General features: G+C 35.0%; 2 protein-coding genes across 5 annotated transcripts; one reads left to right on the top strand and one right to left on the bottom strand.

Annotated features, from left to right (window-relative positions):
- Window positions 1-742: 742 nt before the first annotated feature.
- LOC123317957 (embryonic polarity protein dorsal-like) lies at window positions 743-19,997 on the bottom strand. 3 transcript variants are annotated; one of them, XM_044904593.1, is made up of 8 exons: window positions 19,754-19,997; window positions 10,884-11,194; window positions 9,524-9,702; window positions 7,999-8,234; window positions 7,636-7,939; window positions 6,647-6,685; window positions 3,502-4,427; window positions 743-1,196 (listed from the first exon to the last, which is right to left on the bottom strand). In XM_044904593.1, the coding sequence occupies exons 1-7, from the start codon at window positions 19,814-19,816 to the stop codon at window positions 3,994-3,996; spliced, it is 1,566 nt and encodes a 521-aa protein (XP_044760528.1). In that variant the 5' UTR covers window positions 19,817-19,997; the 3' UTR covers window positions 743-1,196; window positions 3,502-3,993. The 3 variants fall into 3 exon arrangements, with proteins under 3 accessions (XP_044760528.1, XP_044760529.1, XP_044760530.1); XM_044904594.1 differs by lacking the exon at window positions 19,754-19,997 and adding an exon at window positions 13,411-13,567; XM_044904595.1 differs by lacking the exon at window positions 19,754-19,997 and adding an exon at window positions 13,072-13,094.
- Window positions 14,146-25,711, top strand: LOC123317962 (sporozoite surface protein 2-like). Of its 2 annotated transcripts, none has more exons than XM_044904601.1 (3): window positions 14,146-14,207; window positions 24,642-24,720; window positions 24,778-25,711. In XM_044904601.1, the coding sequence occupies exons 2-3, from the start codon at window positions 24,651-24,653 to the stop codon at window positions 25,620-25,622; spliced, it is 915 nt and encodes a 304-aa protein (XP_044760536.1). In that variant the 5' UTR covers window positions 14,146-14,207; window positions 24,642-24,650; the 3' UTR covers window positions 25,623-25,711. The 2 variants fall into 2 exon arrangements, with proteins under 2 accessions (XP_044760536.1, XP_044760535.1); XM_044904600.1 differs by lacking the exon at window positions 14,146-14,207 and adding an exon at window positions 19,487-19,622.
- The last annotated feature ends 6 nt before the right edge of the window (window positions 25,712-25,717 follow it).

Here is a 25,717-nt window from a genome sequence, read left to right as displayed (position 1 = left end):
TATGAAGAATAATTTTTGTGTGAGAAGTAATTTATTTACTTTTGTTTTCTTCTATTGATAATAAAATATTGAAGTTTGAGAATTGTTTTTTTTTACTGCAATATATCAACTCGGCGCGTTGTTACTGTAAATGTTTGTAACCATTTTTAGACCACTTCATATAGATAATTTAGAAAAATCACGCTCGTATTTTAATGAAGGTACTGAAAAATAAAAATATTTCCTCCTGGATATGCAAAAACGGATAACCAGAAAAAAATATTTTCCTCTTTTTAGCGCATTGAAAAATGATCGTGGTTTCTTAAAAGTTTTTGTTTCTATTATTTAATTCCTTTTTGACTCAAGTTAATTGAAGTTAACTTTTTCCATTTGATTCTAAAGAGGTGTCGTTACAAAACATTCTTCTTCACTTGAATTTCGTCATGGTCATCATTTTTAATGGTTATGGTTAATAAATTCTGCACATTAAGTGCGATCGGAGTGAAGGGTCCTTAATTAGCAATATACCGATGACCAAAAAATTTATTTTGAATGTAATGAAACACTTGCATTGCTGAGCCATTATAATAAATCCCTTACTTGTTATATTTCACTTCACTTCTGGTGAAATGATTCATTTTGACAAGAAAGTCAAGAAATTAGCCACCTTTAAAACCCCTTGTATGTATGTTTGGTTTTATGAATCACCATGATTCATGCTAAACCTCCATTAGATCAGTCGGGTTTCGAAAAATATCAAATATCTTCAACAAAAATATATTTCGTATCAAAATTCTATACTCAAAATTATCACATAAAACATTAAAAAAATATATATACACTTCAAATTTATGTTTATAACAAAATATATACACACATTTCATTATATTTACATGCAATTAGTTCCACATCAAATAAGTTGAATGGTATTGGTGTGAAATTAGGTTTTTTTATTACTGGTATAACTATAAGATGTCTTTAAAACGGCGTTCAAACTCAACCTGAGGATGTGTGAGTGCGGGTGTTGGATTTTGACATTATTCCAAATCAAATCGAACAGTTTTGATCCTATATATGATATATCAACCAAGACTACATATATCAAAACAATTGAGAAGTGCTAGTGGTGTTCACTTTGTACATTTTACTAATTATTCACTTAATCATCACTGTATTTGGTGATTATTTGAGGATTTTATCCATCGAAGGCGGACAATCTGAAACAACGATATCATAATGAATATGTTAACGGCGTGCAGACAATTATATATTGTATTTAATTTTCAGACATTAACTCCACTTCTCTATTTAAAGATATCATAATGAATTTTTCATTCCTTGATTAAGTAAAAATGAAATCATTAAAAATTTTCTAAAAAATTCTCTGAGTACACGTATGAGTAGCAACCAGAGCCGGATTTGCAATGCGCGGGCCTCCGATTATTAGTCATAATATGGGAGTAGAATACTGTACACAATTGTGAAAAGATTATTTCTAAAATATCTCATCCCATTTTCAATATCTCAAAACTATTGTATATGTGTACTCCAACTTCTGACATTTCGCATCTACAGGGGCAGTCTTTGACTAGTACATATACAGGGTGTATTTGAAGGTGAGGCTGTTTTTTCAACAGAAGGTGGAACTTGTCAAAATGAAGCGTTTCCCCAAAAATCACCTATACAAAATTTTCCAAATGAAAAAAAATTTAAAATGATTACTGAAATAGACCTTAATACGACCCTATACCGTTTGTTAGCTGAATTATCGCAAAGCAGTGGAAAAAACTTTTATCTCCTGATTCGACCATGTGTTTTCTTTTAGGATATTGGCTCGTTCGATATTTACGTGGTAATGAAAGTGGAAACTTAGGATTGCCGAATTATTTTTAGTAACTTTAACGATTTTATGGAATGGCTCATTTCGATACCAATTGATAAAAGGACTTAGGAGACTTAGGAGACAAGTGTAAAAAATAGAATATTACTTCAAAATCTCATCAATAAGATTCGTCTAAATTTTTCACGAATTTTTTTACAATGGGCATCACAATCTACTTGTACGAACATTCCAACAATCGTCGTAAAAATGGGATGAAATGGGGAAACATCATACCACTTTTTCAACATAACCAACATAAGCACTTTCAAGAAACTGCCTCGATTTTTTACATTTTTTTCGCCCTCAATTGCACGATACAACAATTATGATTCTCCCAAAAGTGACCTGATGCATCTGATCCGATGAACGTGGTACTGAACCATTCATTGTCCAGCCATATGTTATGTTTTGTTTCGTTTTTGCGATGCCGGAGTCACCTTCCACAGTCCCGTACTTGAAATTCAGTGAAATTTGTTTGTATCTCAGCCATCTTGGATATTTTATGTAGACAATTCTTGGTTAAACTACTTATTTTGATGAGTTCTACTTTGTGTCAAAAAAAAGCCTCACCTTTGAAAACAACCTGTATATACAGGTAGAACTGATAAAATATTCAAGATGACTGAGCTACCACCCCTAAAAGTTCGACCTTCTTTCATTAAATTTGAACTACAAAACATAAGCATATGGCTAGACAATGAATGGTTCAGTAATTCCGAGTTTATCTGATTAGTTGGAATAGGTCACTTGAGTAAATTGTTGTATCGTGCGATTTAGGGTGAAAAAAGTGTAGAAAATTGAAACAGTAGTTTATTGAAAGTGCTCATGTTGACCATGTGCTATTTTTGTTACCCTATTTCATTCCATTTCTACGACAATTGTTGGAGGGTTCGAAAAAGAAGAAGATTGTTATGATCATTGTGAAAAAATTTATGATTAATTCAAGCGAATATTATTGGTGATATTTTGAACTAATATAATCTATTTTTCTGCACTAGGTCCTAAGTATTTATTTGTCAGTTGGTATCGAAATTTCCATATTCATTCCCACGTGAAAATCGAACAAGCCAATATCCTTAACGAAACCATATGGCTGTGTCAGTCATCACAAGATAAGTTTTTTCCCATTGCTTTTCGATCATTCAGATAACTAATGATCTAGGGATGTACTAGTATCTATTTCAGTAATCATTTTTCATTTTTTTTCCTCAACTTTGTCATTTTTCAAGTTTTGTATATAATAGGTGATTTTTGGTGAAACTCTTTATTTCGACCAGCTCAACCTTCAAATAAAAAAAGGGGCACCTTTAAATAAACCCTGTATATAATCCATACAAGAATTATTGACATAGATGTCCATATGCTTGTGACCATGAAGTTTGATAGATTAGTGATTAATGCTCATAAACAACAAGTGATCAATGATTGTTTGATGGACAATCGGGGAATTGTGGCTCATTAATCACTAGATGATTTATGAATGCCATAATGATAAAGGGAACGGATATATTATGATCACTTCATTCAACGGTCGTGGATAAACTAATTTTTTCAACAAAATTGACCCAGACGTGAATTCGAATATTCCTAAAAATCTGTCAATTTGTTGAAAAATATGATTAAATACTTTTTTCACATACCTGATAATTTATTCATCCATCCTTTTTCTCCTTCATTGTGATCATTCCAGAAGCGTTTGAAGAATCCATTATTCACATCTAGTTCAATTGAGTACAGACATTTGATACGTTTTACAAACTGATACATAAAAAATGAGATCTCTATTCGAAATACTGGGTGACGAGTAATTCAATAATCAACTATTTCAAATTGGAAATATCACCGTGAAAAGACATCTTTGTGATGAAAAGAGTGTGTAACTGAGCATTATTACGTATAAATTATGTTTTTTTCGGTTGCCGTTCGGATATCTAAATGAGCAATTTTCTTGTTTTCCTTAACAAAATATTCACAGTTCGATTACTATAGAGGTGAATAAAATTCCACCTCGATGAACTACCAACCTATTTTCATCGCACAGGGAACAACACGCAATTTCATCGAAACGAGAGGGAAAAATTATGCACAGCCAAAAATTTCAACCGATTTTGTGTGAAAATTCCGATCGGATACTACTTGAAGGTATTCGTTCCTTGACAGATGCTGTCTATCGTGTTGTTCGCTAATCTGGTCAGACTGTCCGTCATGTTCTGATCGCCGCCGACTTGAATATCGGTAAGGGAGAGATTGGTGTTTAGGGTGTCTGAGAGGTGTGTGACGTCTAGGGCGGCTTCGAAAGAGCCCAGTTCGCCTGAGTTGAGGTTTATCTGCTTGAGTTCCGTGTTGTGGGAGTCCAGGTCCAATAGACTCCTCAGGCCGTTGCTGTCCATTACGTTCTGAGCAGAGGGCTGGGTTGGGGTTGGCTGAAGGTTTTGTAGGGTGTACGGTAGGTTCCAGGTCATTGGCGGAAGTGCGCTGGCGGTTGGTAAGCTTGGGGGGTTTGGGTTCGAGGGCATTATGTTGGATATATCCATCGGTGCTCCTTGAGTCCATGGAAAATTATTATCTGGAAAAAATTTTTGAATTTGAAACTATAGTATGTCTTATGGTTCGTGTTCCTTCAGTTTACAGCAAATAAATGCTCGTCAATTGTAGAAATATTGGAGGAACACAATTTAGGCCTGGTTGCACAGTTTAGGTTCAAGATTGAACCCAGCTCAAATTTGACAATTCTGTTCAATTATGACAGTTTGAGCTGGGTTCAACGTTGACCTCGGTTTGAACCTCAACGGTACAACCAGTAATTACAAAACATCATGCTTCCTCACTTAAATCTCATCATGGTCTTCATTTTTAATGGTTTATAAATTCTGCACATTAAGTGCGACTGGAGTAAAGGGTTCGTAATAAGCAATCTATCGATGACCAAGAGATTCATTTGGAATGTTATGAAACACTTTCATTGCTGAGCCATTATAATAAAGCCCTTACTTGTTATTTTTCACTTCACTTCTGGTGAAATGATTCATTTTGACAAGAAAGTTAAGAAATTAGCCACCTTTTAAAACCCTCTGCATGTATGCTTGGTTCTATGAATCAATTGTAGAAATATTGAAGGAACACAATTTAGGCCTGGTTGCACAGTTTAGGTTCAAGATTGAACCCAGCTTAAATTTGACAATTCTGTTCAATTATGACAGTTTGAGCTGAGTTCAACGTTGATTTCGGTTTGAACCTCAACGGTACAACCAGTAATTAGGGAGCCGACTATGCTAAATCGGGATTTAATCGAGCGTCGTGGAGATCTAGTGGATTTTGAAGATTAGATTGTAGAAAGAAAAAAGGTTCTATGATGTATGCACTTTCAGCAGTGGGGAAAGCGTCTGCAGGTTTTCAAAGATGTTAAAAAAAATTGTCAGGTGTACATACTCGAGCGTGTCAGATTGAGATACTGTAGATGCGTGTTTTTGATAATAAATTCATGTTAATCTGACAGTTTGCATGGTGGGGATGGCCGTATGGAAGAATTGAAAATGGCAAAAAAATATTTTCGAAGGTGTCAGATTTTTAGAGGATATGTTAATTGGATCCAAAGGAAGCTACATTACAAGTGACTGACAATTCGGACGTGACGCAAGGTCACAGCGGTCCTTTGAAATGCAAAAAAATCGTTGCTTGTACATACTCGAGTGTGTCAGATTTTCATACAGATAGTTAATCTCGGTGTTGCAGACGTGTTGACCCATTAATCTCACACTAATCAGGGGAAGTGTTCTTAATCTGACAGTTTGAAGATAATAAACAGGCATTTTTTCTAAATATCCCTCTTCCCGTACCTCTCATCGTTTCTATATTCATTATGAAAGTTGTAGATAATAAAATTCTATACAACTTTAGTCGAAAGCAATTTTTCATACCCTCAACCGTTTTCGAGCTAGAGGGTGATAAGGGCGAGGAGCTTAGCCACAGATGGGAAAGGCCAAGGTCAATGTAGAAACCCAGTCTAATGTACAGGGTGGGCAAATTTCGATGTTTCAGCACTACAGCTTTTAAACCAGAGGAGATAGACAAAATCTGATACCTCATTCTCGTTCCCTTTTTCTGAGAAACTAACAAGAGTAGTAATCATTTTTGGCCACCTTCTTTTGTTTTCGAGTTATTAGCGAAAATTGGAAAAATGGCGAATTCGAAATAAATTTATATCTCCTCTAATACTGATGATAGAGCTCTGTAATTAAAACATTGGCGTGCTTGCCTTTTTAGCAGGATTTTTAATTATGAAGCTATGACCCAAAATTATGTTTTTTTAAATAGGAACACTAGATGTCTATCTCCTCTGGTTTAAAAGCTGTAGTGCTAAAACATCGAAATTTTTTCGGCTTGCTGAAACTGTCAGATTATATTTTTTCCATTATTCTTGAATCATTAGCTTCAAATTAAGAATAAAAGCCACCGCGCTCGAGAATGTACACGAGACTTTTTTTTTAACAAGCTCGAGTATCGATGATCGTTTTTTTTTTACTATACAATTTCCCCTATATACCGGTCTAATTTTTGGTAGAGGTACTCTACAGAGCCCAAGGTATCTCCCCATATATTAATCTCACATACTCGAGTAAATCCCGAATTTCCCTATTGGGCTGCCCAACTACTGGCCTTGAAATACTAATGGACCTGTCTGAGTAGAAATATTTACAACAAAAAACTGTTACGAGTCGATCGAGAATATACCACTCGGAAAATTATCATTCAAAAAGTATTCTAACTAAATATTCTTGGACTCACCTCTTGGTTCCATTTTGATATTCAAGAACGGAGAGTTAGCTGTAAAAAAAAAATTCGTTTGAGCTTTCGCAGGAATAAAAAATTGTGTTTCGAAAATTGTTCAATTATTATGGATGGTTTTGACATTGCCAATATTTTACATGAAAATCAAATCCATATCGGTTACAGCTAATTGAAATTACATATTTTATTTCATTTTGACGTTTAAAAACGACATTATACAACCCATACCAATAAGGCTAAGTTGACGTTTATCAACTCAGTGAATTAGAAAAAAATATAATTCACGAATGAAATAAAATAAAATGAACATGAGCGGATAAACGTCTTCTATGGATTGAATGCCCTAGCAATGCCTAGGAATAGGCTTCATAAATGAGATAATTCTCTGGAAAGTGTTATCATTTGAATCCTAAACAAAGTTGAATAAAATTTTGAATTTGATCTGGAATCAAAAATCGTTATGGCTTTGTCTGGACGTTTTATACCTTTACGGAAAGGGCGTTTAACGGACTCGGGAACTCGGGCTTCGCCCTCGTACCCTTGAAGCCCTGCGGGTTCACTTAGAGCGTTTTACCCTCCCTTCATTTATGTATTCTAAGTTCCTTATTCTTTTACTATATTGAACTATAGGCCTGTTTTGGTTCGCTTTTAGGATGGTTCCAGAACGGTTCAAAACAGTCGCACATTTATTTATTCAGCGTAAGCTCGCGCATAGCATGCGTGGAGCTCCCCATAGCATTGCTGCTCCACTACTTTGAACCGATTCGGAACCGTCTCAAGTGCGAACCAAAACAAAGCCTATATTAACCCAGTAAGCCCGTGGATCTACCTTTATTGGTAGATCAGTATAGCTAGGAGATCCACCTTTTTGGTAAATACGCATATGCTGACAAGTTGTTGACAGCTCGGGCCTTCGGCCCTCGCTGCTGTATCCGGCAGTAGTTAGTTAAACGCGTGAAAAATTTAATAAAAACAAGCTAACCTACCACCAAGCATCAAGTCTTGTGTTAGATTGAGCAGACTGTCGAATTTGGGTCTTTTCCTCTTCCTGTCTATCACCGGTAAGAACTCGAAAGGTACAGATTCGCTGGTAGCCCCATCTGACGGCCTTTTCAGCTGTACCAACACTTTTACCGGATCCGTGATTTCGGTGTTGTGATACCTGGGAGGTTTAAAGCAGATCGCAACCTGCTTGTGGACCTGAGCCGGTTGAAACTCGCCGTAATCCTCCCAGACTAGAAGTCCGTCGCGTTCTTCGTAATATCGGATCTGTATATCTTCTTTTGTTATCTGTGAAAAGTTGTTGTTGTCATTTTAACATTCTTTTTTTTACCGTGGATTTTCCGTACCTTTTCACAGAGGAGAATGATTTCTGTCCTGTCTCCGTCAGCGGGACACACACAGTGTGACAACTTGACGATGACTAGGTCGGAGGCCGTTTTTTTGTCGAAAACAGGGTCACTTACGACCGGCGTTAGTGGTACTGTGAATTTTCCCTTCTTGTCTCCTTCTAGAAAGACTTGGAAGCATAATCTCACTGAGTTGAGGTCGATTGAGGTTGGTTGATTCCTGTGACTGAACCCAGCTGAAAGAAAAAATAATAACATTTATTAAAGAATTCAAAGAATGACAAAAAGTTCACAGTTTTGCCTCGACAATTTACCTATATGCATCATGGGAATTAACAAAATAAACCACAAAAATCAACCATTGATTTGGTTGTGCGGAGGATCATTCCTTATTCTACCAAACATAATGAACTAAACATATTTAAACCATATAATACAAAAATTATTTTATACATATAAATATAATATAGAAATTAAAAAGAAATTCACAATATCTACTTTGAGGGAACGAAGAATTGCAATATGAAATTAATTCCTGATTATTTATTCAAGATGAAATTGAAATTGCTAAGCATGAAAGAACTCCCTAGCTACTAGGTTATTTCATATTCAGGCAGTAGACGTTAAAGTCAAAACAACGTCTTTCCTTGCTGTTAGATGCTCTTACTGATTCTACAAATTGTGACCCATTTACACCTGTTTAGTGAGCAAGTAGTTAGTCAAGTGTTTAGACATAAGGCATAATGGTTCTAGATCCAAATAAAAAAAAGTGATGAACTGAACAAAAGGATATAAATTGTTCTAATTTTCTTGCTTCTGAATACTTGTACGGTTTACTAACTATTTACTACTCTTTAAGATTGGAGGATATTGATGGATGCATATTTTCGGCATCATCTTTATATATATTTTCTTCAATTACATTAATTTATAATATAGGTACAGGGTCCAACGTTTTGAATTATATTCCAAAGATTTCCTGATTTATACAGGGTGAGTCTTTAACTTGTACATATATTTCAACAGTAGATTATTGAGGTAAAAAAAAATTTTCTTCTTTACAATTTTTTGGATCTAGCCTAGACAAAAAGATATGGCTATTTAAGTTTTGATAATAAGCTATACCACCCCTGGAAAAATTCCTTCCAAAATAACAAGCTAAATCTAAATGATCTAAATGATACTACACATCTGTGGATCTTTTAAATAGAGTTGCATTCAGCAAAAGTTCCCAATTTCGCAGATTTTTAAATATGAAATTATTAGAAAACGGCGCATTATACGAGTAAATATGAAGAATACTTTAGTTTTCTAAAATTATCAAATAATTATTAGCGTACAACTCACTTCGAATTTCTATTATAACAGTCTGTATCCTTTCAGCTGTGCCGAATAGGAAAAAGTATTTTTTTTTCCCTGGAATCTCAGAAGACTCAACCTGTATATTATTCAAAAGCCTATCGTACTAGTTGTCTTTTATTTATTATCAGCTATGTGCACTATCAATCATCAACATTAAACTCACTTCTGAAGGGATCCACCCTTATTTCTTCTCTGAGTCGTAAGGCTGATTCAATCTCCTTCTTTTTAACGCACTGTATGCCCAAGTTGCAGAATTGAATCGACATGGTTTCTGTTGGAATCTCTAAGGTGCATACTCCACGTTTGCATCCCTCACGGCCTACCAGATTGTGTGGGTGAGGTCTGTAAATGAGTTTCGTCATTTGATATGGATATTTTTTAATTATTGCTCTGATAATGGATTTACTACTGTGAAAAAGAAGAAGGTTTGTTCTAAGGTGCCTTTCTTGATTTCAATTCATTTGAATTTTGGAAGAAAACTCTCTGAATTCTATAAATTAAACAACCACTGGGCATCCACTCTCTGTGCTGTATTCTACGGCCAACTTCATATTGCGCTATGTGCGGCATTATCATAGACATGGAGAACGGACGGAGCATTCCCTGTTGGACTGTACAGTAAAAATGTGAAAGCGACATGCGGCCAGTTGTTGTCTTTTCCTAGAATTTTCATTGGTCCACACTCACATCTACGTTCATAGAGAAGAGACAAGTATTGGGCGCATCCTAGCTTCCTCTCTTTCTACACTACAGAGCATACACTTTCATGCGGGTATTGCTTAGTCCATTCGCTATGTCAATGGGCATTATATACTGACAATTATGTACTTGAAATACGACGGTTTGATCCGAATACACTGTCGCAGAAAACAGAATACCTAGTATTGATGAAATTATTTTATGACAACTAAGCATCAGTGACATCCACATCGTTCGTTTTGCAGCACATAGTACAGCGTGGTGAATAATTGTGCATTTTATTTGCAAACCCGGGTTTACACTGTTGCGTTATTTTTAATCTCAAGCATCATGTCATTGAACTGCACTACACACCAACCAGCAAAACGAATGAGGTAATTATTTAGTCTGAGGTCAATGATACATCTGATTATTTCTATGCAGCATTGTAAGCAACAAGCATAGACATAGGGACATGGACTGAGCAACGCCAGCATGAAATTGGCTATTTTATAGAAAGAGAGAAATTATCGTCGGGCCTTCACCTGTCTCTTTTGTGTTCACATAGAGGTGAGTGCGGACCAATCAAAATTCTAGAAAAAGACAACTGCATGCCCGATGATACTTTTTTTGACCGTATTTCATGCATAGATAGAAAGGGAAGGTACAGTCCATGTCTCTATGTCTATGGCAACAAGTAAGCATACAGATCTGTGGTTTCTGATTAAGAACCATAGATCTAGATACCATCGACAGATGCCAGACCGTAGATGAGCTGTTTAGCGACCACCCGTTTCACAAAACTGCTGAAAGACTATTTCTTGATAAATCTAATGAATTATCACCTATAAGGTTGATCTTTCGTAACGCAAGAGACAACCACAACTGCTCTTCCTTGATATCCTACCACTTGGATCGCTGGGAACGTCTTGTTTTCCGGGGTGCTCGATATTCCCGGTATCGAACCTGCGGATCGGCCCTCGCACAGATACCGGAAACGGAGGGCCTTCGGCGCAGGTTGTTCTATGATCTTCACATAGGCGTCGTGCTTTGCTCTGGGGCTGCTTTCTAGCGTTTGTATGGATGTGGGTTGGAGGATTTCGCAGCCGCCGTTGAACATTTTTGCCAATTGGTCTAACTGGGAAAGAAGAGGAACCTGGAAGAAATTACAATTACATTTATAGCAAAAGGTCTTACAGGTCTAGGTCAAAATATCATAATCATGAGTGCATAACACAGAATCTAACTATACGCATCACTTTGTGATAGTTGAAAGATACATTATTCAAATCAAAGATGAGAAACGAAGCGACTAAATACATTTTTGCAAGAATATGCCGGATTTGGTCACGTGACGTGACGTGAGCCAATTCGCATTCCGAATTAGAGATCATGGCATTGAAATCTGTGCTTCTAAGCCGCCATATTCACTGTACGTCTAAATACAGTGACTCTAACGAGTCACTGTACGACTAAAATGATGTGAGCGCCATCTATGTGTCGAGGGTGTTTTTAAGACGTAAGGACTGGTTAAAATATTAATTTGCAGAAAATTTGAAATTTTGTAAGATTCCAAATGGCCATTTTGATCAAAGAGGTTTTGAATATTTTGATTCTCGTACCGCTTTTTGTTTATCTAGCTCATTCTAGTTGCTGATTATTGAATATTTTTGTCTCATTTCTTGGTGAAAACATCAAAAGATCGTTCGAAAATTATTGAATGGTGAAGAACTGTGGATCAAATAATGTATTTTCCGAAATTTTACTCCACTAAGGAAAGTGGAAGAGCAAGTATTAAAACATGTGAATCGGTCATTCATTGTTTTTTTTTCAGTGCTCCAAAGTGGATAAAATTTTCCGGACGTTAAGACAATGACTTCAGCAAACACTACTACCTATTCCATGTGCAGTAAACATTTTACTGCAAGTCAATTGAGGACTGTTCATCCATCTAAATTGTTGTATGCAGAAAGCATCCCTTGCATGTTCATGCAAGGGATGCTTGGGCCGTTCGGCCCATTAAGGGGAAATTATGACCTTAGGTCCATTCAATGATTCTCAGTTGCTATTCCTTCAATATATTCAGAAACGCAGAGGTGATTTCGATATGGGAAACGATATGGAGTGACTGTCAAATTGTTGCTTGGATATATTGTGTCATAAAGAGACCATATCATAAAGAAATCATAAAAAAGCATAAAGAAACTTTACTGACAGGCTAACATACAGGCCCTGTAAATTTTTCGAAAATTGCAAATAAAAATATAGCACATGCAACAGCGTTTTTCATTGATATTAATTGATTCCAAGCAATGTTCAGATGAAAACTAACGTCCAGATCACAAAACAAAACCATATTTTTGTTTTGTCCTCAGGATGTTTGTTTTCTGGTCTTAACAAAGTCTATATTGAAATTCAATACAAGGAATAGAATTCGAATTTCGCTCCCCTCAATTATAAAACAGAAAACTGTTATTAAACAGTTTTTCTGTATTGAAAATACGTTTTCAGCGCCATCTCATTGTCAAGTGTGTTTTTACTGACCAAAATGTAGTCGGTTTTTAGTACTAGAGATATGAGGGCATTTCCTATCTTTCTGCTCTATAATTTTTGATTCAAATATTGATATTGATAATATTCTGGTTTATCAATGCAAGCAAATTCTGGACATAGACTCAAATACTTGGTGTACCGTGAGAGGTGGGTGAACAGCGTAGGTGAATAGGGCACAGTATTGATAGCGCTTGTGAAATTATTTTGTCGAAGGTATATATAATGTTATCTTATTTTTATTTCATTCTCTAGTCGGGAAAGACTGTGCGTCAATCGTTTGAAAAATTTTATTGATAATTCAAACCATTTTCTTTAAAAAGCGCTTTAACTTCAATTTGAATTATAAAAGGATGGTGAATAGTTGTTTAATTTTTCAAGTTTGAATATATTGAAAAATAGCCAACCGTTTTCCACATTTTTTACCATCAATTCCTTCGAAGCACAAATTCAGTAGTGGATTACTCTGGAACGAAGCCATACCTGTTCAAATCTTATAGTGTATGGTCACCTTTAACATATCCAAGAACTTTCACGGAAATGGACACCAAATTTCACAAAATTCGAATGGGAAATTTTCCAGAGATCACCCGTGCTCGAGTTCCTGTATGCATCATCGCAATGCAACAACACCAATTACGCGCCTATGACAATTTATAAGGTGTTGTGTATTTTACATCCTACACCGCAAATTGCGTTCCAATCGGAAGACAAAATAAATTCGACCTTGCTATTGGAACTGAACATGTCGAGGTATCTTTTCCGATACAACTCTAATTACATGTATTTTTGTTAGGCGGTAGGCTAAAGCAATAAACTCACCAGCGGTTGGGGACTAAAAAGCTAAACCACAGCGGAAAATCCACTAAACATAACTCATATAGGTGTCTGTTTTGATATTGTTGTAAAGGTTAGGTTGTTCATGAATTAATCGCGAAACAGAATGGATCTCCCCGCAAACGAACGAGTGAGATAAAAACCAGATAATTTTCAACTGGTGGGCGGTGTTGTCAGATTTGACGCTACTATGTATTGTGTTCTAAGTGGTGGTTGCGTCTTAAATAATGACGAGATAGCGCTACAATAGATAACTGCAATGAGAGAAAAGGTGCCCAAAATGAAAAATAAAGAAAAAAAAGTTCAATTTCAAAAATAGCAGTATTTTGTTGTTGTTGTTGTGGGTCACCCTGTATATGTATTAATTATGATCATACATATTTCGAATTTCACATCAATACTTCTGATAATATTTGATTTTTTTCCCAATTTTGAACCTTTAAAATAAACCAAGCACAATTTTTTTTCCATTTTGATCTGGAATACTCGCTTTGAAACCTACTAAAGTTTCTGTGGTTTCGTTGGTCACCTTCTAGATAATAATTTTCCTTTCTCATTAAAAATCTCTTGTAAAAACAACATTCTCTATAAATACGTATATTTCACATTCTATCAGGATTCAGATATTTTTCGAGCATCAGACAACAGTGCTGCTTCAAAGAGAACCTCTTTCAAGTACTAATAATAGATTGTTTGGTTCAAATTCTCAAAACTCCTTTTCTAGGAAGTGAAGTATTCATAATAAAAATATTGAATAATGATGTCCTCAGTTAAGTTAATTGGTTAGTTTAAATTATAGGTGTACTGTAAATAGTTTTGGCATCGAATACAACATACTTTATGTTAGTGTTAGCTTGAGTACCGGTAATGAGTAATTAGTTGATTTGTGATTTACAATTTTTTTTAGAAAAATAACGGATAGTTGAAAATACAGGGTGTCCCAAAACTAGTGAATCAAACGATAGAGTAGATCAAATACTATCGAATGACACCAACATTAGTTGAGCCAAAATGTACTGTTTCTGAAGAAACTTAACCTAAAGTTGCCGATTTTCGAACTATTTTTACAATCATAAGGCCAATTGGTGATTAAGGATAGCGTTTTCCTCCCATATTATCACCCCTATAGAGGGGGTTTATTCTGAGTAATAAAAATCATGTAGAAAAAAACAATTGTTTTAATTTACATTTACTTAGGTTATCGATTAACTACTTAAAATAATTTCAATTAGGGGAGATAAAACAATAATCTTAGTTCAATATAATTTAAAATCGAAATCCTTTTTCACAAACTGGCCCTGTGATTAAGAAAAATTGTTCGGAAATCGGCAACTTTAAGTATTTTAATAAAATTCTGATTATTTTGGAAACGGTACATTTTCGTTGAATTAATGTTGGTGTCATTCGATAATATTTGGTCTACTCTATCGTGGTGTGACGTTTTATTCACTAGTTTTGGGACACTCTTTATTTTTTACTTGCACTTTTATACAACAATCTCATGAGTTGATATAAAACCAAAAATTGCACGCAGTAGTGCCTTAGATGGTACACAATATACAGGGTGTCTCTCAAATTTCGAACGTAAATTATTACAGAGATGGGCTAAGGACATTCCTTTCCTTGATTTCTACAAACCTCACCGAAGTTTCTTCAATAGATTAGGTACATAGATATAGGCAGATATCAATGCATAATTTATAAGAAAGATACATTTAAATGCTTGCGTGAACGTCAGAGATGTGTGAAGCCTTTTCAAGAACCCAAAACGCACGATTACGCGGAGATTCATGACGTCAATTTTATTCGGCACGTAATGGTTTGGGATTCCCACCATTAAAGGTGATCACACACGGCAAATCCAAGCAGAGCTTATCTCGAGGCACTTTCTATACATTTTTGAAAACCCACGACAAAATTCGTCTCTTTGAGAGCAGATAAATGCGTAATTTTTTATCTTATATGTTTTTATTACGCTACGGGTTGCAATTTAAAAGATATGGAAAAGTAATCCAGTACGATTTCTCGAAATTTTGATATTTCAAGTGAATATTTTTTGAAAATATTGCGATATTGTCAATTTTACGGAAAATATGGAAATAATAGAATTTCAAATTGATACAACTTTTTCCTCTTGTAACTTTTTCGGAGTCAGGTCATTTTTGGTAATCTCCTAAAATTGTTGATTCAATAACAACAAAATAGAAATCGCTCGGAATCCTTCGATTGAATTCAGAGTTATTATTCATGGAAAAAATTTAATAGGAAGCTGTTAATAAACCTAGTTATAACAACAGATATTTCAATCTTTGTCACTTATCATCAAAGTGGAGTAAGGGGATTAAAAAACAATTTTACTGAAGAAAAAATATTTGCTGAAGTATAACCTCCTGAAATGTTAATGTTAAGGGGAGTTTATACCACGGGACTTTTTCGCCATCCATATAAGGCATAAAGGCGGAAGGACTACCAGAATGTGGGGTTTTGCCAGAACACTTGAACGACAAATAGAATATTACGAATATTACGATAGTGTCCACTTTCGTCGAAAAGATGGCAGCACTTAACGAACCCCTTTTTTCAATTTCACTAGGATACGAATTGTAGCCAATGGCAGGACTTTTCGAGAAATTTTTTCATGTATAAATTCATAGAAGAGATAATTTCACCTCGGAAAGTTAATAACATGAATGAATCTCTGTTCTTCAAGGAAAAAATTCATTTATTTTTTTCCGCTTGACGAATAAAAAAATTTCTGACTTTTCGAGATGAAGAACTGATTGAATTGAAATATAATGAAACCCCATATGAATTGTAGTAGTTTCTGGCGTGAGATATTCATTTTTTTTTAACTGACCACTGAAACGGTGTAGGACCCTCTTAATATTCCTCAATTTTAAGAGATAGTCTATCAGATACCTTTTGGCCAGCATACTTTTCATTTCCTCGAAGCAAACTCATGAAGCCATATTTTCAAACGAAACAAAAACTCGAATTTCAAAAAAGGTTCTAAATTTTTCTAAACTGTACTATATATTTCATTCGAAATCAACTCGGGTCTCTATCGAATAATTTAAAATTGATTTGGCATAAATTCAAACATTTATTCCAAAAATAAACCTCACTTTCCCACAATTATGACTAGGCACTATCGAAGTATTGACCGCAACTCATTTAAATGCATAGGTTCGCTCAAATCCGTGCAGATCTACAGGTGTTGACAAAATGAATAAATACTTTATTCTTATTCTGAGCGAACCATTCGACTTTTTCCATGGTTCGATCATGAGCAACAATTTTGGCATGATAGAATTTTTTGAGTACAAGTACTTCGTTTTTAAGTGAATTATAGTTACTCAAAGAATGCGTTTCAAAAACAATATAAACTAACAATTAAAAAATATTCTTGTTTCAAATTCAGCATAGGTATAGGAAGTAAACTATTCGAATTACAAAAGTATATTTTAAATACATTATAGGTTCATCGTTCAACATTCATTTCAAACAATAACAAATATTAATCCATGATTTTTTCTCAGGATTCACTTTTCTGAGCATTTTTTAGTTCTCTGATGAGAATTGAGGATTCGATTTAGCCTAGATGAACTTCTCCAATCTTGATCGAAATTGAATTAATTCGCCTTAATTTTTGATACAGGGTGTTTCGAAAATAGGGCTTACTCCTTGTTTTGTTGAATGTTCCTTTTTTATGTTAAGTAGGCCGCATAGTATAGCCATTTCGCTTAAACAGGGTAGTTAAAAATATACAGTCCAACATTCTTAGAAAAACGTGTTTTAGTTCACAATAAATAATATCAGGTAAATTATATTCAATTCTTGATAATTAGATAGAAGAAGATTATTGAGATCAATAGGGCTAACTCCTTGTTTTATTGAATGTTCCTTTTTTATGTTTAGAAAGCCGCATAGTATAGCCATTTCGCTTAAACAGGGTGGTTAAAAATATACAGTCCAACATTCTTAGAAAAACTTGTTTTAGTTCACAATAAATAATATCAGGTAAATTATATTCAATTCTTGATAATTATATAGAAGAAGATTATTGAGATCAATAGGGCTAACTCCTTGTTTTATTGAATGTTCCTTTTTTATGTTTAGAAAGCCGCATAGTATAGCCATTTCGCTTAAACAGGGTGGTTAAAAATATACAGTCCAACATTCTTAGAAAAACTTGTTTTAGTTCACAATAAATAATATCAGGTAAATTATATTCAATTCTTGATAATTATATAGAAGAAGATTATTGAGATCAGAAGGAAGACTTTTTTCTTTTATCATCTTTCTCCCGATTTGGTTAGATAGAAAGTTATAGCTAGTTTTCATAATGAGTTATGGCACCCATGGAAACCTCACTCTTAAATTTTTTCAAGAATACCATGTTCTCACTCTTTCCATTCCATTTGGTTAACGAAGTAGTATTCAAGCCCGGAGATCTACCTTTATTGATAGATCTAACTTCATTGGTAGATTCATCTTTTCGGGCTGATACGCCTCTGCCGTAGCTCGGGCCTTCGCCCCTCGCGATTTGCCTAGGCCGCAGCTCGAGCTGCGGCGCGAGGGCCGAAGGCTAAATCGGGCCTTGGGCCTTCGCCATTCGTCTCATACGTGGGTCTGGCCTACGGCCCTCACGAAAAAAAAATATTTGTTTTCGTCCCAACCTCGAAAAAACGGTCCTTTCAGCTTTACCTACGACCGAGAAATCATCTTTTCCCACCAGTTGGTGGAGGGTAATAGCTCCCCCTTCACCCTGAAAATTTTGATAATTTCTCCGAACGTTCAAACGGTTCAAACGTTGCCACGTTGACAAAGAACACTTTAGTGAGTGATAACAAAATTCCCTTAAGAGTAACATGCTAAATCTATGACACTAAATCTGTGACAACGTAGCCAATGTTTAATCCTATGGATCTTTTAAACAGAGTTGCATTCAGCCAATTTTTCGAATTTTGCAATTATTTTTATTCTTGAATATCAAATTACTTGAGAACTGCGCGTTATACGAGAAATTATGAGGAATATGTACTTCTATTTTCCAAAATGGTCAAATATTCAATATTGATAGGTCAAATTACTTTTAAGAGTTGGATTATTTGATTTTCTGGTATTTTTATGGTATGTAATAGTCGTAAAGAAAAACTAGAAGATGTGGGAGGAAGATTCATCACATCGATGAAAAACTATATTCCAAAAATCATTCAATTCGATAAAGTCCTTCATGAAACTGAAATTTTTTTTATAGATTTTCGACAGCCTGTACCTTTTCGACCGAGCCGAATTGGAAAAAGTGTATATTCCAAAGACTCACCCTGTATATGTTTTGAGGAAACCGAAATATTGCCACCAATGTCAGGAGAAGTCTCAGAACTCATTTGGCTACAAACTTTTGAAACATTTGAAAGTTCAGTTTCATTGTTACCCACATATTCCACCATTTGAGATAGAAGGGGCTGTAATATTTCTCCGTATTACAGAATGCAGTATAAGAGGTTGGTCCAATGTAGAAATCTACAAACTTGCTCAAGATTCATGTGTGGCTAATCTTTGATAGCAATATTTCGGAAATTTTGACTGCTCACTCACACTGTATATACGAAATGACTATGCGACGTCTTCATCAAAGAATGCTCCCCTATCTGAGCTCAAAAATAAGGCGTTAACGTATCGCTATTTTCTAGCTAGATCACCGTAACTTTGTACACTCTTTGAAGAGTCTTATTATCACAGTGCATACACGTTTTGTCAATTCTCAAAATTGAATTTGTGACACACTTTACCACGAAAAATAGTCATAAGATTTATTGTGCCTATGGACACTCATCTATAACATACCTACCAAAAATTCAAACGATGCTTTTTCTTAGCTTTTGTCTAACGATGAATGAGAAAAATAAAACCCCAACAAGATTAGAATAATAAGATGTTAGCCAAAGATGAAACAAGACAATTTATCAACAACTTCCTCGCATGATTCAAGAAGTTGTTTTCAATGTTAGTTGACCGTATTATCTCAGTTCTATCGAAGGTCATCAACAAAACCAAGTCTGTATAAACTTCTCAGATCTTCACGTCTATTTTAAAAGCAATTCGGTGTCCAACATTAGGATGTTATTATAGTGCAATATAAGCTTGAAAACAAATACAATAATTATTCGTGTCGTGATATCGGTGCAATTAAGGTAAGATTCTTCTTGTAAGTTTTTGAAAAGTGTGAATGGGATAGGCAGAATCGCTTGTTGATATTTTTATGCTCTCATGGAAAATTTTTGAGGAGTTTTTAACACGTGAACATTTTTTCTGGATCGCTTACCTTTTTTTCGGGATTAGAATCCTGAATTATAAATTTTACACTTGGAGTAACTGGAACTAACATGAATGTAAAGGGTTCACATCAATCCCACCACCTATGGACGATTTTTCACTCAGGTTTCACCAGTCGTGGTCAATAGAATCATTACACGTCTCTCTTCTTCGGACAGTTTCGTAAGACTGCTCACATATAGGACTTTCACCGCAATTCCACATCAACTTATTCAGAAGACAGGTAGATGTTGAATTAAAATCGAGCTTGGTTGCCGATATTTCCGAAAACAAAAGACCAATCAATTGGGCGTCGAAGCGTGCTGGAAAGGGGTGGGGATAGGAGGGTACCATTTTTATCGTCTAGATTATTTTTAATATGATATTTTTCCTTGAAATGTATGGGTTTTCTCCACCACAATCTCGAAAAACCAGAAATTACATAAATGAAAAATTGCCTTTGCAATATACATTGCACAGAAGATTGCCTTATTGCTCTCTCTATTTCTGGGTTTTGTACCTCCTATTCACTCTGATGACTTCTTCATAAGGCTCAACAACAAATTCAAGTAAAAAAATAGTGTAGGTCTTTCATATAATTTTTTTTGAGCAGCCTCTACTGGGATACAGCTCCCTTAAGATGGCACTCAAAGAGCAATATTTGATTTCTTTCTCACAAACCAGAAAAAAATCATCCCTATAATTGTGAGGGGTAGAATTATCAAGAGTCCTTCTACTGGCGTTAAATTTTGTTGAATAAGCTAGGTAGGCAGCTTCTCACTTCTATACTAGCAGAAAATTCCTAGATATATTCAAGTATAATGTCTGAAAGACTAAAGACTCTTTACATCGAAATCCAATAGATTTTGAGAATAAATACTTTCCAACCTCAACGTGCACATTAGAATGTACATACAGGTACTTACTTCATTCGGAGTAGGTACTGAGTATTGCCTAAATGAAAAATATGTAAATATGTATACTAGTACATAATTAGTACTTTGAGTTTTATTGAGTACAAATTACCGGCATACAACTTACTTCCACAGGCTATAGGTACCTATATCCTGTAGATTATACTGAGTATTGCCTAAATAAAAAATATGTATACTATAGTACCTAATTAGTACTTTGAGTTTTATTGAGTACAAATTACTGGCATACTACTTACTTCCCCAGGCTATAGGTTATAGGTACCTATACCTTGTAGATTATTACTCAGTGGTACTACCAAGCTCTGCTCAGAGCAAGATGTTCTCATAAAAACTGTATGAAGCGGCAACACTGGTTCGACTGTCCATACGTTACTCGGAATTTGACGCATAGGGTTTTCCTTAGCATTTTGACTTAAGTAATTATAGTAGTATTTGGAAATTCCCAGTTTGGTCCATTCATAAAACCGAAATTGTAGGGAGGACGTTATCGAAGGACGTTTCTGGTATCTCTCCAAGATTCTTCTTTCCACAGGTTTCAGGAAATGAGTTGCTGGTTCTCAAGAAATTCCTCGAATAAATGATCCGTGGTTCGTTGATTGACGCATGATATCGACTGATTCGATAAGTTAAACTAAGGATAGGTACCAAAATTAATTTCATGTGTATATTTGACTAATATTTTAACAGTAGATTCTTGAGGTCAAAAGAAACACTTTTTTCCTTTACCATTTTTTTCGAATCGGCTCGGTTTAAAAGATAAAGGCTGTTGAAAAACCATAAGAAATGTTATATTAAGTTCTATCTCACAAACGGCTTTATTGAATAAAATGAATTTCGGAATATAGTTTTTCATTTATTTAATTAATCTTTTTCGAACACAAGATATTACCCACGTCTTCCAGTTATCTCATTGTGACCATTACGTACCATAAAAATACCAAAAATTCAAGGAACTAAGTTGGACGCTATATAATGAATATTTGAACATTTTCTAAAATGAAAGTACTCCTTATATTTCCTCGTAAAATGTGCCGTTTTCGAGTAATTTGATGTTAAAAAATAAAAAGTCTGTCATATTCGGGAAGTTGGGTACTTTGGCTGAATGCAACTCTGTTTAATATCCACAAATGTGTAGTCATAGATTTAGCCTGTTATTCTGAAGGGACTTTTGTTTCTTCAGGGGTGGCATAGGTCATTATGAAAACTTAAAATGGCTATATCCTTTTATCAGGGCCGAATCGGAAAAATTGTTATGGGAAAAAATGTTTTTTTTACCTCAAGAAACTACTATACAAATATTTTTACGAGTCAATAAATCACTCTGTATATTGCTTGAACATAAGGATACTGAGGATCAATATACTGAAATAGGCCTCCCTTTATAAATTGTATCATCACCCTAGCTTTGAGTACTACCCTCTTTTTAATAGAGGAAGCATGTGTATGATTGGAGTCTGTAAAATTATTTCAATATTTCTTTTCCAAACATTCAATTCAATATTGTCAACAATAAGAAATGAACTACCATGGATCTAGATTGAGAGTTAACCAGAACATGCCTTCATAGAAGAATTACTATTCTTCGCTACTGCGGTTGTATCGGGTGTTAGCTCTCAATTTAGCCCCCTATGTTTTATCTAGTCGTCATCGTTGATTTATGCGGTACTGATGAGCTTCAATAAGAGCGAAACTGGTCTATAGCTACTCTTCTTCGATGCCGTAGATAATTCTCAATTGCTTTAGTTTGGTCATAGTGGCGTTAACATATTTTCTGATAAAGAAATGATTCGATATAGCTGTTCTATTAGTTTCGGATCGATAAAAAATATAAATTATATACATATTGAAGAAGTTGCAATCGATAATCATTAAATGGACTTATGTGGATACTGGATTACTGGATCATAATTTGATGCAAGTATTAACAGAAAATTATGGGACTAGCTGAATATCCCAATAAAATATTCGACCTTGCTGCAAATTTTTTGCCGAAAAAATATGAACGTATTTCTGCTTTCTGTTTCACAGACAATAAATAGGTAGGCGTTATAACATAGCGACTATAAAATATGCATTTATTTTTCGTGGACTCAATACTCTGTGATCGGAATTACCGATTGACGAATCATTTTTCCTATGAATTTATTTCTAATTCATCATTGTTGAATATGGCAATTTCTCAATTTTTGTTCATAACTTGAGATCTGGAAATGATAAGCCGGACCTGTTTTCAGATTTAGATTACTCGGAAAAAAGAGCTAGAGAATGTTTCACTCGTTTTCTGTTAACTGCTATAGTTCTCGAGATATCTTCAGTAGACAACGAAATTTTTCCACCCTGTACATTTTTTTTTCCTAATATCTAGCAAGAAAAATAAGAAATCAAGAATTGTAACATTCTTCAATCCGAATTGAATTATATCAAAACTCAATAAATCTGTCATTCATTATGAACTGAGAAATATATTAGCATACAAAAGGTATAACGCATTCCTTTTTCCAAGAAGATTTCATGTGGAAAAACCTGTTGGTTTATTTGTGAATCAGCAAGGTTCAGCTCGAACAACTTACATTTTTATTTCTAACCTTAGGCTCGCTGAAAAAATCGCCATTCAATTGAAACCGAATGAATTTATTGAACAAATAATATTTTTTCATTAGGTGTGAAATATTATTGGGAATTTGGATAATCTTGAAGTGTTTTACACAATCATGAAAAGACGTGGTTCAAACAACCTTCATGAAATAGTAACAAAGTCTTTCTGTGCATTTCAAATTTTTGTAAAAAACGGTAAAAACAAACCCAACTGGGGACATGAAGATTAAAAACCTGTAACTTGTAACTACTTCAAATTCAACTTGATATTTTTTCATGTGATTCCCATTTTTTTTTCAACTTATACTAAAGATAGTTATCTGCCTATGAAGAAATGTCGTATAGAGGTGTTGGGCAAAACATTCTAGTAGTTATTTTAAAAAAGGCACTTGAGTTGATTGAATCCTTAGACCAAGTTTATTTCATAGATTTTATGAAATCATAATAAGAATTTGATCTTAGTTCAGTGAAACGTTGCAAACTAAAATAAGTCAAGTATGTAACTTGTAACTACTTCAAATTCAACTTGATATTTTTTCATGTGATTCCCATTTTTTTTTCAACTTATACTAAAGATAGTTATCTGCCTATGAAGAAATGTCGTATAGAGGTGTTGGGCAAAACATTCTAGTAGTTATTGTAAAAAAGGCACTTGAGTTGATTGAATCCTTAGACCAAGTTTATTTCATAGATTTTATGAAATCATAATAAGAATTTGATCTTAGTTCAGTGAAACGTTGCAAACTAAAATAAGTCAAGTATGTGAATATTCCGAATATTTATCTCAGTTACAGCACCTATACAGAGTGGGTTTTCAAAAACTTACCGATGGCGTTTCTCCAAAATCATAAGAGTTATGAAAGAACAAATGAAAGTGTATCTAAAGCACAGAAGGGGAACAATAATGGCACCTTAAGGCATTCACCACGATCAACCTCTTGCGGTATAGCCATCCCCAAACAGGAAATTCTAATTCCAACCCCCCACTTGTCGTATTATTCAATCATTTTTGAATAAGTGTAGATTTGAGACCTTTGTTCTTCGATAATTTAGTTGGTTGACATGTTTCAAAATAGCCTGAGTCATGTCTTTAACAGATGGAATCAAAAACACCTCAAGTTCTCAACGTTCTTATTTCAAATATGGAGCCCTGAAGATGATTTCAGAATAAAATCGAAACCGGGCTGACTTGTTCGAAGAAGTTGTTTTGTTGTGATAACCTGGTATTTTGAATGTTTTCTTCAACCTCTAATAACTTCGGTGATATGCCAATTGCAAGTTTCTTAACATCCATCCTGTATATTCAAATTCAAAGTTGTACTACTATATTTTTCCAGATAATCCTCAATTAAATTGTCCTGTTTTCAGGATTTTGTGATGAAGTGGATATTGTGCCTAACTTGGATAAGCCTGTTCTTATATATCAATGCTGAGGAAGACTCCACTAGTAAGTAAAAATAATACTTTGCTATGGAAAGATTAACGAAAATGGCTTTACCTTCAGGTCCTCCATTCGGCTCCCAGCAAGGAGGTTCACGTTTGTACCCCAGCCTAACTGGTGTTACTGACTACAACAACAGGAACGGTTACACTAACTACGTATCTGGACAAACGGGTAACAGCTACAACAGTGGTGCCAGATATCCCTATCAACAACCCGGCAACAACCAGCCCTATCCAATAGGTACAGGTCCGTACAACATGTCATATTCTGGATATCCTGGTGCCAACAACATGCCCAACAACTACAACTACAATTCATCGCTCCCAACCTACCCGAACAACAACGTTTACAGGCCTGGTGCGAATCCTGGTCAACCTTTCGGTAACCCTAAACCAATATCAAACCCCCACCAACCTTTCGGAACACCAGGTGGATCCATAAGTAGTCCCTATCCTAACCAGCAGAATAACACGAGACCTTACAATCCAATCAATCAAAATACTAGACAGCCTGCTTATCCGAACAATCCAAGTTATCTGAACAATCCAAGTTATCCGAACAATCCAAGTTATCCGAACAATCCAAATTATCCGAACAATCCAAGTTATCCGAAAAATCCCAGCTCTCCATACAATCCTACTTATCCTAACAGTCCTGGTACTACCGGCGGTTCTAGTTATCCGTATAATCCAAATTACCGGGCTAACTCAAGTTATCCAACTAACCCAGTTAACCCTTCCTATGGAAACTCGAATTATCCAACCAATCCGGTTTATCCAGGAAGTTCTGGTTACCGTAACAACGGTACTACGTACCCTAGGCAACCAGTGACGAATAATGATCCACATAGACCTTTTGGACAACCTCCAAAACCGGCTGTTTCTAATCCCTACTATAGGCATTAGATGTAGGTGGTTTATTGCTTGAGCATTCGATCCATGCCATCCTTTTTTTTTCTAAATCTGTACTCTGTAGGAAAATAAACTTATGATACGAGAAA

The sequence above is a fragment of the Coccinella septempunctata genome, chromosome 7, assembly GCF_907165205.1.
Source record: "Coccinella septempunctata chromosome 7, icCocSept1.1, whole genome shotgun sequence".
Lineage (NCBI taxonomy): Eukaryota > Metazoa > Arthropoda > Insecta > Coleoptera > Coccinellidae > Coccinella > Coccinella septempunctata.
Note: the sequence above shows the minus strand (reverse complement) of the source record. Positions and strands in the feature narration are given on the sequence as shown.

Coding starts and splice junctions, on each gene's coding strand:
- LOC123317957 (XM_044904593.1), bottom strand. CDS start 19,816: ATGTTAGTTCCAGTTACTCCAAGTGTAAAATTTATAATTCAGGATTCT. Junction 11,195..19,753: donor ATTCTAATCCCGAAAAAAAG/GTAAGCGATCCA, acceptor AATTTCTTCCAG/GTTCCTCTTCTTTCCCAGTT. Junction 8,235..9,523: donor AAGGGTGGATCCCTTCAGAA/GTGAGTTTAATG, acceptor TTTTTCTTTCAG/CTGGGTTCAGTCACAGGAAT.
- LOC123317962 (XM_044904601.1), top strand. CDS start 24,651: ATGAAGTGGATATTGTGCCTAACTTGGATAAGCCTGTTCTTATATATC. Junction 24,721..24,777: donor TGCTGAGGAAGACTCCACTA/GTAAGTAAAAAT, acceptor CTTTACCTTCAG/GTCCTCCATTCGGCTCCCAG.